A 14,155-nucleotide genomic window follows, 5' to 3' on the forward strand; every position below is an offset into this window, starting at 1 on the left:
TGTTCAATAAAGACATGAGGGATCAAAATTTATTTCGTGTTATTATTTTAGGCACATTATATTTGTCAATACCCTTGAATTAGATGAAGATCAGATCACATTTTATGACAAATTTATTCAGAAAACCATGAAATTCCAAAAGGTTCACATACTTTTTCTTGCCACTGTACCAATTCTTAAAATGTGGAAGAGCTGGTGATACAACTAAGAGTGCAGCTCAGTGCAGAAACTCCATATACAGTAGGGCCAAAAGTTTGTGGTCACCCGACCATAACACTCGTATGTGCTTCTTGAACATCCCATTCCAGATTTATCCCCCCTTTGCTATAATACATTTACATTTACATTTATCCATTTAGCAGACACTTTTATCCAAAGCGACTTACAAATGAGGAAATAATAATAACCTCCATTCTTCTGGGAAGGCTTTCCATTAGATTTTGGAGCATGGTGTGAGGGAAATTATTCATCTTTACTTTGTAATAAGTTTGTTGTTGTTCATGTTCATCAGAGGATGATGCCTAAGAAGTCCATGTCATGTCACTGAGATCAGTACAGAATGTTTATATGCTTACAGAGACACGAACATATTCATCTGTTCAAGGTTCATCTGCACATCTTCCAAGATCCTAAAACAAAGCCTGTTTGAACTGCCTCAAACTGCTTCTTATCGGTACACAGAATTATGTCATGTTCTACGTTTCATATATATAGTAGTGGTTTAGTACAAGTGCTTCAGAGCGCTCTCATTATTCTATCCTGCTTTATTCTATCCTATATTAACCATCTTTCTGTAATAAACCTTTTTACCTTCAGAGGACGAGTCTGCGAGTGTTGTCTAATTTCCACGACAGTGGCTGTGGGGATTTGTGCTCATTCAGCTACAAGAGCATTAGTGAGGTCAGGCACTGATGTTGGTTGAGGGGGTCTGGGGTGCCGTCAGCATTCCAGTTCATCCCAAAGGTGATCATGGGGTTGAGGTCAGGGCTTTGTGCAGGCCACTTGAGTTCTTCCACTCCAATTTTGGCAAACCATGTCTTCATGGAGCTGGCTTTATGCACAGGGGTATTGTCATGCTGGAACATGTTTGGGCTTCTAAGTTCCTGTCACGGTTTTGGAGAGGCGGAGACAGATGCAGATTTAAAGTTTTAATAAAGAAGAGGACAAAACATAAAAACCCACCCCACCCCCCTTGACGTGCAGCTCCCGAAGCGCATGATAAGTTCGGGAGGGGGTCCTGGATACCCAGACCAGAGGTCTTTAAGTGTCCCAAAATTCCCCTGAGTGTCTGAACTGAAGTCCAGTGCTCCCCCCAGCAATTCATGACAGTTCCAGTGAAAGGAAATAGTAGTGCCATGGCATACAAAAACATCCTATACAATTGTGTGCTTCCAAATTTGTGGCAACAGTTTAGGTAAGACCCATATATGGGTGTGAAGGTCAGGTGTCCACAAACATTTGGCCGTATACTGTAGCTTACTTAAGATAAAATCCTAGCTTATTTTTTTTCAATTCTTTTATTTATGCTGGTATCCTATGTTTTTTCACCAGTTACGTGAAACTTTTCTAAAGAGATTGTATGCCTACATCGTAGTGTGACAAATTTACAAACAATTTTGTAAACATGGCATTCCTTACAGAGGAATATTTGGCCAGAAAATGGAAAATACAGGTTAGAAAATGGATGGAACGAAAAAGCAGAAACCTAAATGATATAAAAGTTCCTAAAAGCCTATCTTTCCATCCACAAAATAGTGGTTTCTGGCTGTCCATTTCTATGGGGGAATCGTTTTAAGTGGTACAGCAGCAATTACCAGAGCAGAGGGTCTGGTCAGTGTAGTGGACAGAGGCCTGTCTATTTTTAAGGGCAGCATTCCCCTGGTCCATTTAGCCTGGCAGTAATGAGCACTAATGAGCTGCCTGTGTCTATACAGCTGGGCAAAATCAACTAGCATCTGAACTACACCACACTATTTTACACATTGGATTGATCTTGGGTCCGTCTGACCTGCTGTCATACTTGAAAAATAGTGTAGTGTATAGCTAATGGCTTTTACAACCTAGGATATTTTGGATGCAGTGACAATTCAGATGAAGTATCATCTCACAACATATGTGGTGAGCACAAGAGGACATGATTGTCTTAGTAGGCATCCCAAGCTCTCAATTCTATGAAGCTTGGAAGCTGATAAACATATTTGAATAAGAATTTCATATACTTGAATTATAAACACTTTTTACGTGGTATATTTAATAAGCTGCGAATGTTTTTTTCTTTATTTTATACTATAAGATTTGCAGGTAGGGTTAAAAATACAGATTTGATGTAAATTAGGCCAAAGGTGAAGCATTTGGCATTTACAGGGAAGAGTGCATGCTTTCAGAATAGTTGAACTTAGTGTTTAAGAATCACAACTTTTACGTTCGAAAGAAATAGCTAAGGGTGGCCTCACAACTTTAGGGATCCACGTTCGATATTGTACTTGTGTTTGCTGTCTGTGTGGAGTTTCTGTGTGTGTTCTCCTCATGCCTGTGTGAGTTCTTTGGTTTCCTCCCACCTCCCAAAAAACATGACAGAAGGTTGCTTGGCTAAGATTAACTGCCCCTAGATGTGTATGTTTATGAATGTTCTCTAAGCACTACCCTTGTAGCCATTACTGAGACGGTTCATGCTGCTAGAGCAGCCAAATTCAGTCTACTTCCTCCTCGACCTGTGACAAGGTCTAGGAATTCATCTTGGACACAGCGTATCAATGAGTTGCTTCTTACCTTCGACGACGATCATATAAGATGGCTATCCACATCTGCCCCATGCAGACTCTCCAATGGTGTCCCACAAGGCACAGTGCTGAGTACTCTTCTGTTCTTCCACTATACACACTCTCTTGGTGACATCATATCCTTGCATCATTTTTTATAACTGCTAGGCTGATGACACTTAAGTCATCCTCTCCTTTCCTCCCTCAGACACTCATGCTTCTGCACGGATCTCAGCTTATTTGGCAGACATCTTGTCATGAATGGCAGTTAATCAGCTGAAATTAAACCCAGCAAAACTGAGCTGCAAAGTCCTGGAGATGCATGCCTTTGCCAAGCTTTTCTGATCTCCCCATCTCCCCAAACTCTTAGATCTCACCATCTGTCACTTCACACAACCTTTGGACAACCAACGATCCTTCTCACCTCACATAGCTAAACTGACTTGGTTTTGCTGGTTTCTCCTCTACAACATTAGGAGGATCTGGCCATTCCACACATCCACAGAGGCCACTCAGGTGCTTGTTCAGTCCCTTGTCATTTCCAGACTGGACCACTTCAACTAGGCCCTGCCAGGTCTGACTCTGCACGCTATCTGACCTCTGCAACTAATCCAGAATGCAGCTGCATGACTTGTTTTCAACCACCCCATTTCTATGCTCCCTCCACTGACTTCTGGTAGCTGCCTAAATCAGGTTTAAAACATTGATGCTTGCCTACAAAGCCAAACATGGAGCAGCACCCACCTACGTTAAAGCACTTATCATATGCTGCAACGAACTATGATCCCTTTGTTATTTGTTTTTTTAAAAACACTCTGTGTTGTGTTTTTCATACAGTCCTAACTTCCCCAGCGGAGTTTATGGACTGCTAGTACTCTTATTCAAGTGAACCAGTAAGAGGATGTGTTTTTTTTTTCTCAATTTTTATAGAGACTAGATAGTTGCTTTGTATGTAAATGTAAATGTAAATGTAAATGTAAGCACTCCATTTCTATTCATGTGTTCTTGCTTTAAAGAATACTTCACTTAATATTTTATTGTCCCCCTTGGGGGCAGTTTGTTTTGCAGCAATGGAATACACCACATACAAAAACAAACAAATACAAATACACTAATTATACATTAAATGTGTAATAAATATTCAAATAAAGGATCACTAAAACCATCACAACAACCTAAATAACTACCTTTATCTATTTGAGTTAAGCAAAGAGAGAGCACATGGTACAAAAGAAAATTAAAATCTGTTTGTTTTAGCTAGAGGGACAAAGACCCTGAGGGCACAGTCTGGAATTCCTCATGAAGGGGATGAGATGTGTCAGATATAATCCTAAGTACCTGTTTAGAAAATAAATAAGACAACCCAGGCAATTTCACTCCTATCACTTTATAACAAGTAAAACTTTTAATGATAATTAGTCATTGTAAAATATTGAGCTAACATAAATTTTATTTATGAGTTAACATAGTCAAAGCTAGCGAGTAAGCTACTGGTGCTTAAGCTCCTAATGTCACTAGCAATATTAGTAATAATACAGGCATTCCTGTGTAAAAACTGACACAGTATGTTTGATATATATATTAATAACAGTAGAGGAAGCACTGATAAGTATTTAGTGGTTGCAAATAAATGTAGCTAAGTGCCTCATTATCTTATAAATGTAGGTATGGCAACGCTGTGCGTATCGTGTAAGTTAGCCCGTTTCTGCCGCCCGCCATTTTGAATTCGGATCAGTTGAGCATCGGTTAGAGCGAAGTTAGCATTAAACCTTTATGAGCTCAATAAGCATAAGATGGTCTGATTTCAGAAAAAGCGTTCAGTTTCAGAATATGTTTTCAGTTTAATAGCAACACAGTGACTGAAACATTATGGTGCATTTTCCATTCATTTTCTGTCCTACAGGGTCACGGGGAGCCTGGAGCCTATCCGAGGAAACCTGGGGCATGAGGTAGGGAGCCAACCCATCGCATGGCATAATCACACACACATTAACACACTACAGACCATTTCAAAATACCAATCAGCCTACAATGCATGTCTTTGGATTGGGGGAGGAAAACGGAGTACCTGGAGGAAACCTCCGAAGCACAGGATTGTGATTTTAATCCCCAACCCTGGAGGTGCAAGGCAAACTGTGTGTGTAATTAAATATTGACAATTTGTAATGCACATTATTTAAACTTTAAATGTAGCTTTGCAATATGTAAATGTCTGAATGTACTGATGAACAAAAAAAAAAATAGGTAGGCTTTACCACATGTGCATTGCAGATATTACTTACTAAAATAGATTAAATGTTACCTTACTCAATAAAATAATAGGTAAAACAGATCCAAAATGAAGTGGTTGCAAATTGCTGCCTCAATTTTTTGGGGATAAATCGTATTTGCAATTTTTTTCAGTGTAGCATCAATTCCGGTAGCTAATGTAATTGGCTAGGCAACGATTCAAATTCTAGCTAATGATAAATATGAGTTATTTCCGTAGTTCTTTTTTTCTTTTTTACTTCTGATTCATTCAGTAGTAAACAACATGGTATTAGTCATGCATATGACAAACAAACTTACAGCAGCTGACTGATGTTTTCAGGCAAAGCAATATAGTTGCTTTAAACTGAATATCATCTTGTAACAATTTTAGATAAGTAATGAAAGTTACATTTTATATGCAAACATGACATTAACTTAATTTCCTCAGTTAAAACATTCACTTTCGAATATACTTAAGTACATTTAAAAGTAGCAACTTGTTTTTTTTTTACTTTCACTTTTGTTTGGATATTTTCCACTTTTAATTGAGTAAACTTTCACTTAAATATAATTTCTCAGTACTCTTTCATCCCTGAAAGCAGTGGTGCCAAGCCCTCTTCCTGCAGATTTCTAAGATTTACTAATCTACTAATACTGAAAAGCAGGCATTGGTTACGTCAAACACATGTATCAGATTTGACTCATAACTAAACTGGGATATTCTGGTACCTAAATGGAATATCTCTCTGAACAGATCAGCCCAGATCATAGAAAAAGCCTTACTCTGACTATGATTTGATCATACATCTTTATAAAATCTGTCACTGTAGTCTCCTCCACATACAGTACTGTGCAAAGACTTGCTTTAAAGTAAAGATGACTTCAAAAATAATGAAATTAAATCTTTCTACTTAAAAGAAAAGTATTTCAACATGTAGTAAACAGGAATAAAACCAAAAAAGTCAATATTTGTTGTTATTTGTTGTTATAGTACAGTTTGTGCAGTTTTATAAGGAAATTATCTGGTAAGTTTCACTGAGCATCTTAGAGAATCTTCCGCAGTTCTTCTGGAGACTTTCACTGTCACGCTAGCTTCGTTTTTTGCATGCAAAACCCAGCAGCCTTTATTATGGTTTATTGTCTGAAAAGTTGTCTATTACATAATATGCTGCGTTCTTTAATGATATATACAAACATTTTTCTGTAACATTATTTTCTGGAAAAGTATTCGTTTGGAAATTTAAAATGTTTTTGTACTGACTCAACACACGAACAATCATGTACTAATGCCTGAATTAATACTTACTTAAATTTGAACTATGATGAGTTAAGGCATGTATTAATCACCAATGCTTTAACTCATCATTAGTTCATATTTAAGTAAGTATTATTTCAAGTATTAGTGCATGATTATTCATGTACTGTTATTGTAAAGTGTTACCAAATTCATAATATAAATATCTATAACAAAATGAATAGGGCGCCTAAGACTTTTGCACAGTACTGCATATTTGTGTCTAACAGTAGAAGGTATTAAAGTTACTTTTCCAGTCAACGATAAAATGAGCATTAATTCAACATGACAGATATTCAGACATGATTTCTAATTTTAGAGTTTTGCATGTTTTTAATATTCTATGTGAATGTTTGCTCAGGCATTCTGCAGCCTCTGACATTTATGATCCAGTTTTGCAAGGCTACACATGACACTAGTAAACAAACTGACTCACCAGTCATGTCATATTAACACATTCCTCTATCTCTAGGTATCAAGCCATTATAGAACGGTTTAGCTATAACAGTGAGAATGATTTAGGAAGGAATAAGAAGCTGAAATTTATTTTATTCATTCAATCATCTTGAATAACTGAAAGTCCTGGTCAGGGTCATGGTAGATCTGGAGCGTATCCTGGAACCACTGAGTGCAATGCAGGGATACACCTGCATGCCCCTCCCTGGTTGGGATGCCAGTCCACCATAGGGCAGCACACACGCACACACATTCACACCTACAGGCAATTTTAATCTGGATGGAAGCATATGTTGCTCTAAAACCTGTATATACCTTTCAGCATTGATGGTGCCTTTCCAGATGTGCTCGCTGCCCATTTCATAGGCACTAATGCACCCACATACCATCAGAGACACAGGCTTTTGAACTGAGTGCTGATAAAAAGCCAGATGTTCCCTCTCCTCTTTAGTCCTCTTTAGTTTAAAGGATGTGGCGTCCATGGTTTCCAAAAAGAATGTTAAATTTCGATTCGTCTGACCACAGAACAGTTTTCCACTTTGCCTCAGTCCATTTTAAATGAGCTTTGGCGCAGAGAAGACGGCGGCGTTTCTGGATCATGTTCACATATGGCTTCTTCTTTGCATGATAGAGCTTTAACCAGCATTTGTGGATGGTACGGTGAACTGTGTTCACAGACAAGGAGTTCTGGAGGTGTTTCTGAGCCCATGCAGTGATTTCCATTACAGAATCATGTCTGTTTTTAATGCAGTGTTGCCTGAAGGCCCGAAGATCACAGGCATGCAATGTTGATTTTCACCCTTGTCCCTTGCGCACAGAGAGTTCTTCAGATTCTCGGAATCTTTTGATATTATGCACTGTAGATGATGAGATATTCATAGTCTTCACAATTTTACATTGAGGAACATTCTTCTGAAATTGTTCCACTATTTGTAGATACAGTTTTTTGCAGATTGGTGAACCTCTGCCCATCTTTACTTCTGAAAGACTCTGCCTCTCTAAGATCCTCTTTTTATACCCAATCATGTTACTGACCTCTTGCCAATTAACCTCCAGCTATTTCTTTTTAGAAACACTTACTTTTCCAGCCTTTTGTTGCCCAAATCTTTTTAGACGCGTTGCGACCATCAAATTCAAAATTCCCTTATTTTTTTCTTAAAATGGTACATTTCCTCAGTTTAAACATTTGATATTGAGATTGTTTTCTATGTTCTATTGTGAATAACATATGGGTTTATGAGATTTGCAAATCATCGTATTCTGTTTTTATTTACAATTTACACAGCATTCCACCTTTTTTGGAATTGGGTTTTTTTCTCATTTATACAATTGAGCAGTTGAGGGTTAAAGGCAAGGCTGCTTGGATTTGAACTCACAACCTTCCAGTCAGTAGTCCAATGTCTTAACCAGTGAGCTATTACTGCATAAGAACACATAAGAATCTCCACACAGCACAGGATTGCACATAGAACTCTGGTGCTGTGAGGTGGCAACAATACCACCATCCCACCTTAATTTAATTGAACTGAATTCAATTAACTTTGCTTGTAATTTTTATCATGTCTTACTAAGGTATTTGACTACCACAAGCTGCCAGAACTGCTTCGATGTACTTTGGCATAGCGTCTATAAGTCTCTGGACCTGTACTGGAGGGATTTACACCATTCTTCCTTAGGATATTCTCTCAGTTGGTGTTTTGATGAGCTCTGTCGAACACACTGGTCTAAAATGTAGAGAGCTCTGTCGAACACACTGGTCTAAAATGTAGAGAGCTCTGTCGAACACACTGGTCTAAAATCTCCCATACTGTAGGTATTCAATTGCACTGAAATCTGGTGATACATTTTCATAGATATCAAATATTCAGTGAACCTCATGCCCTGTGGAATGGGGCACTGTTAGCTAGGTTCAAACCACTCCCATCAGGATAGAAATGTTTCCTCATAAGGTGATAAGTCTGAATAACTTTGTATTGATTTGCAGTTACTCTACAAGTGGATCCAAAACAATGCCAGCAAAATGCAAAACAGAGCCACTGTTTTTTTGTCTTTAATTCATAATAGGTTGTGTATTTATTTTTGAGTGTGTGTGTATGCTTTCAAGTGCAAAGGATGTGTATTTATCCGTTACAATTAAACATACACCCGACTAAAACCAGTCTCAACATTGGTTGATGATAGATGTGATACATTGGCATGGTTTATGACTGATGCAGTAGTGGTAGTTGGTAGGTAGTTGGGTTATTTCGCATCTGAAATAATGCACTAAAAAAAAGCTAGTGGGTTGTAACCAAATTGACCGACAATACGCACAGCTGATATTTCAATGGCTCTTCAAAGTTTTATTATCATTGAATGGCAAAAATAAAGATTCTCCAACGCCCCAATCCCACCCAGCCCCTTGAGCTCCCTTTTTTTTGAGAACCAACAGAGAAGCAACATCAATAGATTCTTATAAAATTATTCTGATTTACAAAATCCATTGAGATCAGACCATATTACATAATCACTCAGTGCTCCAACCTAATACAATACTCTTGGGATCTAGTTGATGCTCTGCTTGTGGTCTTCGGGTCCAAATTCTTGTTCTCTGATTGTACTATGCCAGTCCATGACTTCTTTCAATGCATTTATTAATTAATCTACTACTTACAGAGAACATAGAAGGAATGTGTTTCTGGGCCAAAACTCACTACATACACACACACACACACACACACACACAAACACACACACACATACACACCCCTTCACCTTCAACATCTCTTAGTGTACTTATTATATACAGTGTAAACGTTTACTTTATAGCTAACCACATATTACGTATTTGTTATGTTGAGAAACATTGTTTCAAAATTAAATGCTGCTATCCTTTACTATACTCTGTATATGGAATGTCTATTACAGTCACTGATAATCATGTTTTCTTATCAAGTGGTCTTCAGAGTGGCTAAATGAGAGGGGGTGGGGGGGACAGAAAGAAAGGGAAGAGAAAAGTGAAAAAGAATCAAGCATTCATAATTGAAGGTACACAATGATTACACAAATCCCCCTATACGAAGAAAATCAACAGCAAGGAAACAGACAGTGAAAAAAACAGAGAGACGGGAAGAATTGGAGCATGACTGATGACTGACACATGCACACACAAACACATGATTCTTCAGCGATTATCTGAACTCTTCAGCGTTCTTATTTACCAGAGGCACAGCCATGCTTAGTAATAATAATAAAAAAGTAAAGGATGATCATGGTTTAGAATACTGGCTAGAAAACACAGAAAATACAAGTATGAACAAGGGTTAAACTGGAGGAAAGGGAGCAAGGAGGCTGAGCTTCCCCATTTTTGGTTTATGTGAACAACAAATGGAGCTGAGCTACCATAAATGAATGGAGACGTAGATTATTTTCTTCTTAAGCTGTCAGTGACTTACCATTGGTATATGATTGAGAAGCTCATCTACAGTTATATCATCATAGCTCTCCCGGTAGGAGGTTTGTCCTCCAGTGGAATCCTCTTGCTCACTAGCAGAGTCTTCTAGGCTAAAGACATATATAAAGTATAAGTGAAATCATCCGGCACAGCATAATCATATAATATGGTGAAGGTATAATATGTGAAACCATCCCACTCAACAATACTGATATAGTCATATAGGCTATAACATCGTATGTAGTCACAAGAGCTTGATCATTGATCAGCCTACCTCCGCTTTCCTGTTAAGACAGAGTTCAGGTACTTTTTCACGGCCATTTGCTTGCGGAAGCGACTGTAGTTATCTGTGAATATCGCATCAGAGTGACGCTTCACTGGCATCTGTCCTTCCAGCAGATCATCACTGAAATGGAGTGAGACACTGGGTTGCAGTAAAATGAACATACTCGGTCCAGTTAAACTCTCTAGAGAGTAGTAAGATTTGCTTTGTTTACTAAAATAAGATTTAAAAAAGAACTTATTTTGCTGCACAGGTTACAATGAGCAGTTTTGTCTGCAGTTGTCCTAAACTTGCTCAGGCTTCCTTTACGTTCAAATACACAACGTCCACAATGTTAAAATTAATGCTGTGAATGTGTAATGGAGTCAGTTATCTGAATAGTCCCATAATGTTAAATAAGATGTGTTTCATTTGAATATTTCTGGCAGCAAATAAGTCTCGCTCTCTCTCTCTCTCTCTCTTATTTAAAAAGAGCTTATCCTCTTTTGAACTGACAATAGTTGAAATGTGTGTTTCTATTACTTTTCTGCTCTGAAACTTTTTTACAACCTGGAAAATCCCCCCTCCCCAGGGAACATAATAATAATATTTTAGCTATTTATTGGTGCAAAAGAGCTTTTTTTTTTTGTTCTGGAACTTTCCACTGACAACACATTTGGCCCAGTTTGCCATTTGCTTGTTTTGAGACATGAAGGTTTGGATTAAACCCATCCTTTTCAAGTCAAATGACTGCATAACTATAACAACTCAACAATAAATGTAATAAACTTTGTGAACGTTAGGTTGTGATGACTGTAACGATATTTCCCTGAGCCCTTTGAGATCCACTGAATTGGATTACAGTTCTGTTAACCAGTCGAATGATGTCGCTCATTTTCCTCAACAAATAGTGACTCTTCAAAGTTTTTTTTTCTATTGAATTGTGGAAATAAAGATTATCCAATGTCCCAATCCCACCCAGCATCTTAAGTTCCCTTTTCTCCACAACCAACAGTGAAGCAACAGCAATAGTTCTTAGAATAATTATTCTGATTTACAAAATCCATTCAGATCAGACTATATTACATAATCACGCATTGCTCCAACCTAATACAATACTACTGGGATCTAGTTGATGCTGCGCTTGTGGTCTTCGGGTCCAAATTCTTGTTCCCTGATTGTATTATGCCAGTCCATGACTTCTTTCAATCCATTTATTTATTAATCTTCTACTCACCACACACACACACACACACACACACACACACACACACACACACAGGACCACTACACCTATGGCTAAGCAGTCTACTATTCTGAAATATTGAAGCGGATTGGAAGTTGGTCTTAGTGCGTATACCTGACACGTTTTCCGATCAGAGACTCCAGGTAGCGTCTGGCTGACAGTTGGCCCAGCAGTTTGCTGTAACCACTGGTAAACAGACCGTCTGCGTGTCGAGTGGCTCTGCACATAAAAGGGAAACATGTTAAGAAAACCTATTTTCAGAGTTAATTCTGCTCCCAGAAAAATCTCCACAGTGCTGAGACATCAGATTATTATTATTATTATTATTATTATTATTATTATTATTATCATTATTATCACCATCATCATTGTTGTTATTATTATTATTATTATTATCACCATCATCATTGTTGTTATTATTATTATTATTATTATTATTATTATCATCACTATCATCATTGTTGTTGTTATTATTATTATTGTTATCATTATTATCACCATCATCATTGTTGTTGTTGTTGTTCTTCTTCTTCCTCTTCTTCTTATTATTATTATAGGCTATGCGTTATGGGTTAATATATCAACACAAGTACATTTAAAAAGACGACGGAGTATACATACAAGATGCAGGAGGTTATGAAAGAGTCTATGGACACGAAATTACAACGTGATTCGTTTTTTTTTCTTTCTTTCTTTCTTTTTGGAACCGTACACATTTAGACAGGCATTTTGACGACATTATATGTGTCGCACAAAATTTGCACAAGCTCATAATGATTAGTTATGGGTTACTAATTAGGCATTACCCATTACGCATTACTAGACCGTACACATGCTGCTAAAAAAGAAAGTTAAAGAAAGAAATAGCAAAAGTCACACACATATATATATATATATATATATATATATATATATATATATATATATATATATATATATATATATATATATATGAAGGCAATAAGCCCCCCCCGCCCTCCCCCATTTTATTGTAGGCTAGATGTTCTCTTACCGTGTAGTGGCGAGCGGCAAACTGAGAGTCCGCGTGTAAAAGACGCCGCAGATCGCTACGAGGAATAGCAGCTGAGAGGCGCTCCTATGTAACATCGCCTTAAACCTGCACAGAAGCAGCACATTTTAATTCTTCCCCTCCAGCAGTTAGATAATCCCTGAGTGTCTCAGATGCATGCGTAAAATGCAGAATATACAGGAACAGATTCAAATGTTAAAGGACATTATTTAGGCACGGAATCTCTGGGTAAAGTTGAGGGGGGAAAAAAGTTCTTAAAGCCGCCACACATATATTACTGAAAAACATAGACAGTATAAATACTTGTTATAGGGTAGATTAAAACATGCATTTCGCTAGAAGCAACATGCAGCATTGGTAAAAATCCAGTGAATGTCAGACTGTGCATTTGGAACACATTTAAGAATAGTCAAGGTTCAAAGGAAACAAACTGAATAAAATAAAGAATTCTACATGGCAAATCAGTGGAAAGTAATGTAAAGGATTTAAACATGTAGTTAAAGATATAAATTCAAGCTGACAATAAGAATAGGAATAAGAAATACAGTCCTCACATGTGCTCAGGTTGTTTTGGATGAGCGTGTGGCCCCTCTTGGAGCGCTGACCGTGGTGCTGAAACAGGTGATTTCTAATCTCAGAGAAGTTAGCAGTAAAAGACTCCTGGCGTCTCTTTCCTCCGCGACTGGTGTCTCTTTGAATGGCCTCACCCACCTCGCCTCGTTTTATATGCCTGAAATGTTTTTCATGAGATGAGAAACACAATCAAATCAGATCTGAGCTGCTACGTCATCAGAGAAGTCCCACCAGACTGATGTGCTGGTCACTGGTTCTGTGCTGAATTTAAGGCTTTGCTTTGCACAGAATGACGTTTTTTATGCCATGATTAGTATGATTCATTATACTGTGATGTGTGCAGGTGACATATTGCCTTAGTAAGAATGAAGGACTGCTCTAACCTAGTAAGGTTATGCTGTATGTAAACTAAGAACCCAAGAACCACTTTTCCTAAGATTGTATGTATTAACTGGTTTGGACTCCAAATTATTATTTCTTGGTACTTCGTTGTTGTTGTTTTTTTAAGGGTTCTGTCTGACTTAGTGGATAGATTGAGTCTAATTATTTGCAATTTTGTCTGTTTAAACATGATTCATTGCTACAGGTGGTCTTTGGATACGTTGTTTTTATTAATACTAAAATAGTTTTGAGACAGAATTGGCTCTAAACATACTGTATATTAGATGGAATGTAATTTATGTCTAGGTCCTATAGCAACCTTGTTTGAGCTTTTGAATTCATTCATCCTCTAAATGAATACACACCATGTATCATTTTATTTTCAGTATATGCAGAATTGTCTAGCATCTCAGACCTCTCACTTTTGTATAATAATGACTTTGTGACTTTTGAGTGTCCTCAGCAGTACCA

At 37.6% G+C, this 14,155-nt stretch overlaps 1 protein-coding gene across 1 annotated transcript; it reads right to left on the reverse strand.

Annotated features, from left to right (window-relative positions):
• Positions 1-10,181: 10,181 nt before the first annotated feature.
• Positions 10,182-13,445, reverse strand: vip (vasoactive intestinal peptide). Its single transcript, XM_053619951.1, has 4 exons — positions 12,713-13,445; positions 11,815-11,919; positions 10,467-10,598; positions 10,182-10,302 (listed from the first exon to the last, which is right to left on the reverse strand). Exons 1-4 carry the CDS (start codon positions 12,805-12,807, stop codon positions 10,182-10,184), a joined length of 453 nt encoding a protein of 150 aa, XP_053475926.1. The 5' UTR covers positions 12,808-13,445.
• Between the last annotated feature and the right edge of the window lie 710 nt (positions 13,446-14,155).

This window comes from Ictalurus furcatus, chromosome 3 (genome assembly GCF_023375685.1).
Source record: "Ictalurus furcatus strain D&B chromosome 3, Billie_1.0, whole genome shotgun sequence".
NCBI classification, from domain to species: domain Eukaryota; kingdom Metazoa; phylum Chordata; class Actinopteri; order Siluriformes; family Ictaluridae; genus Ictalurus; species Ictalurus furcatus.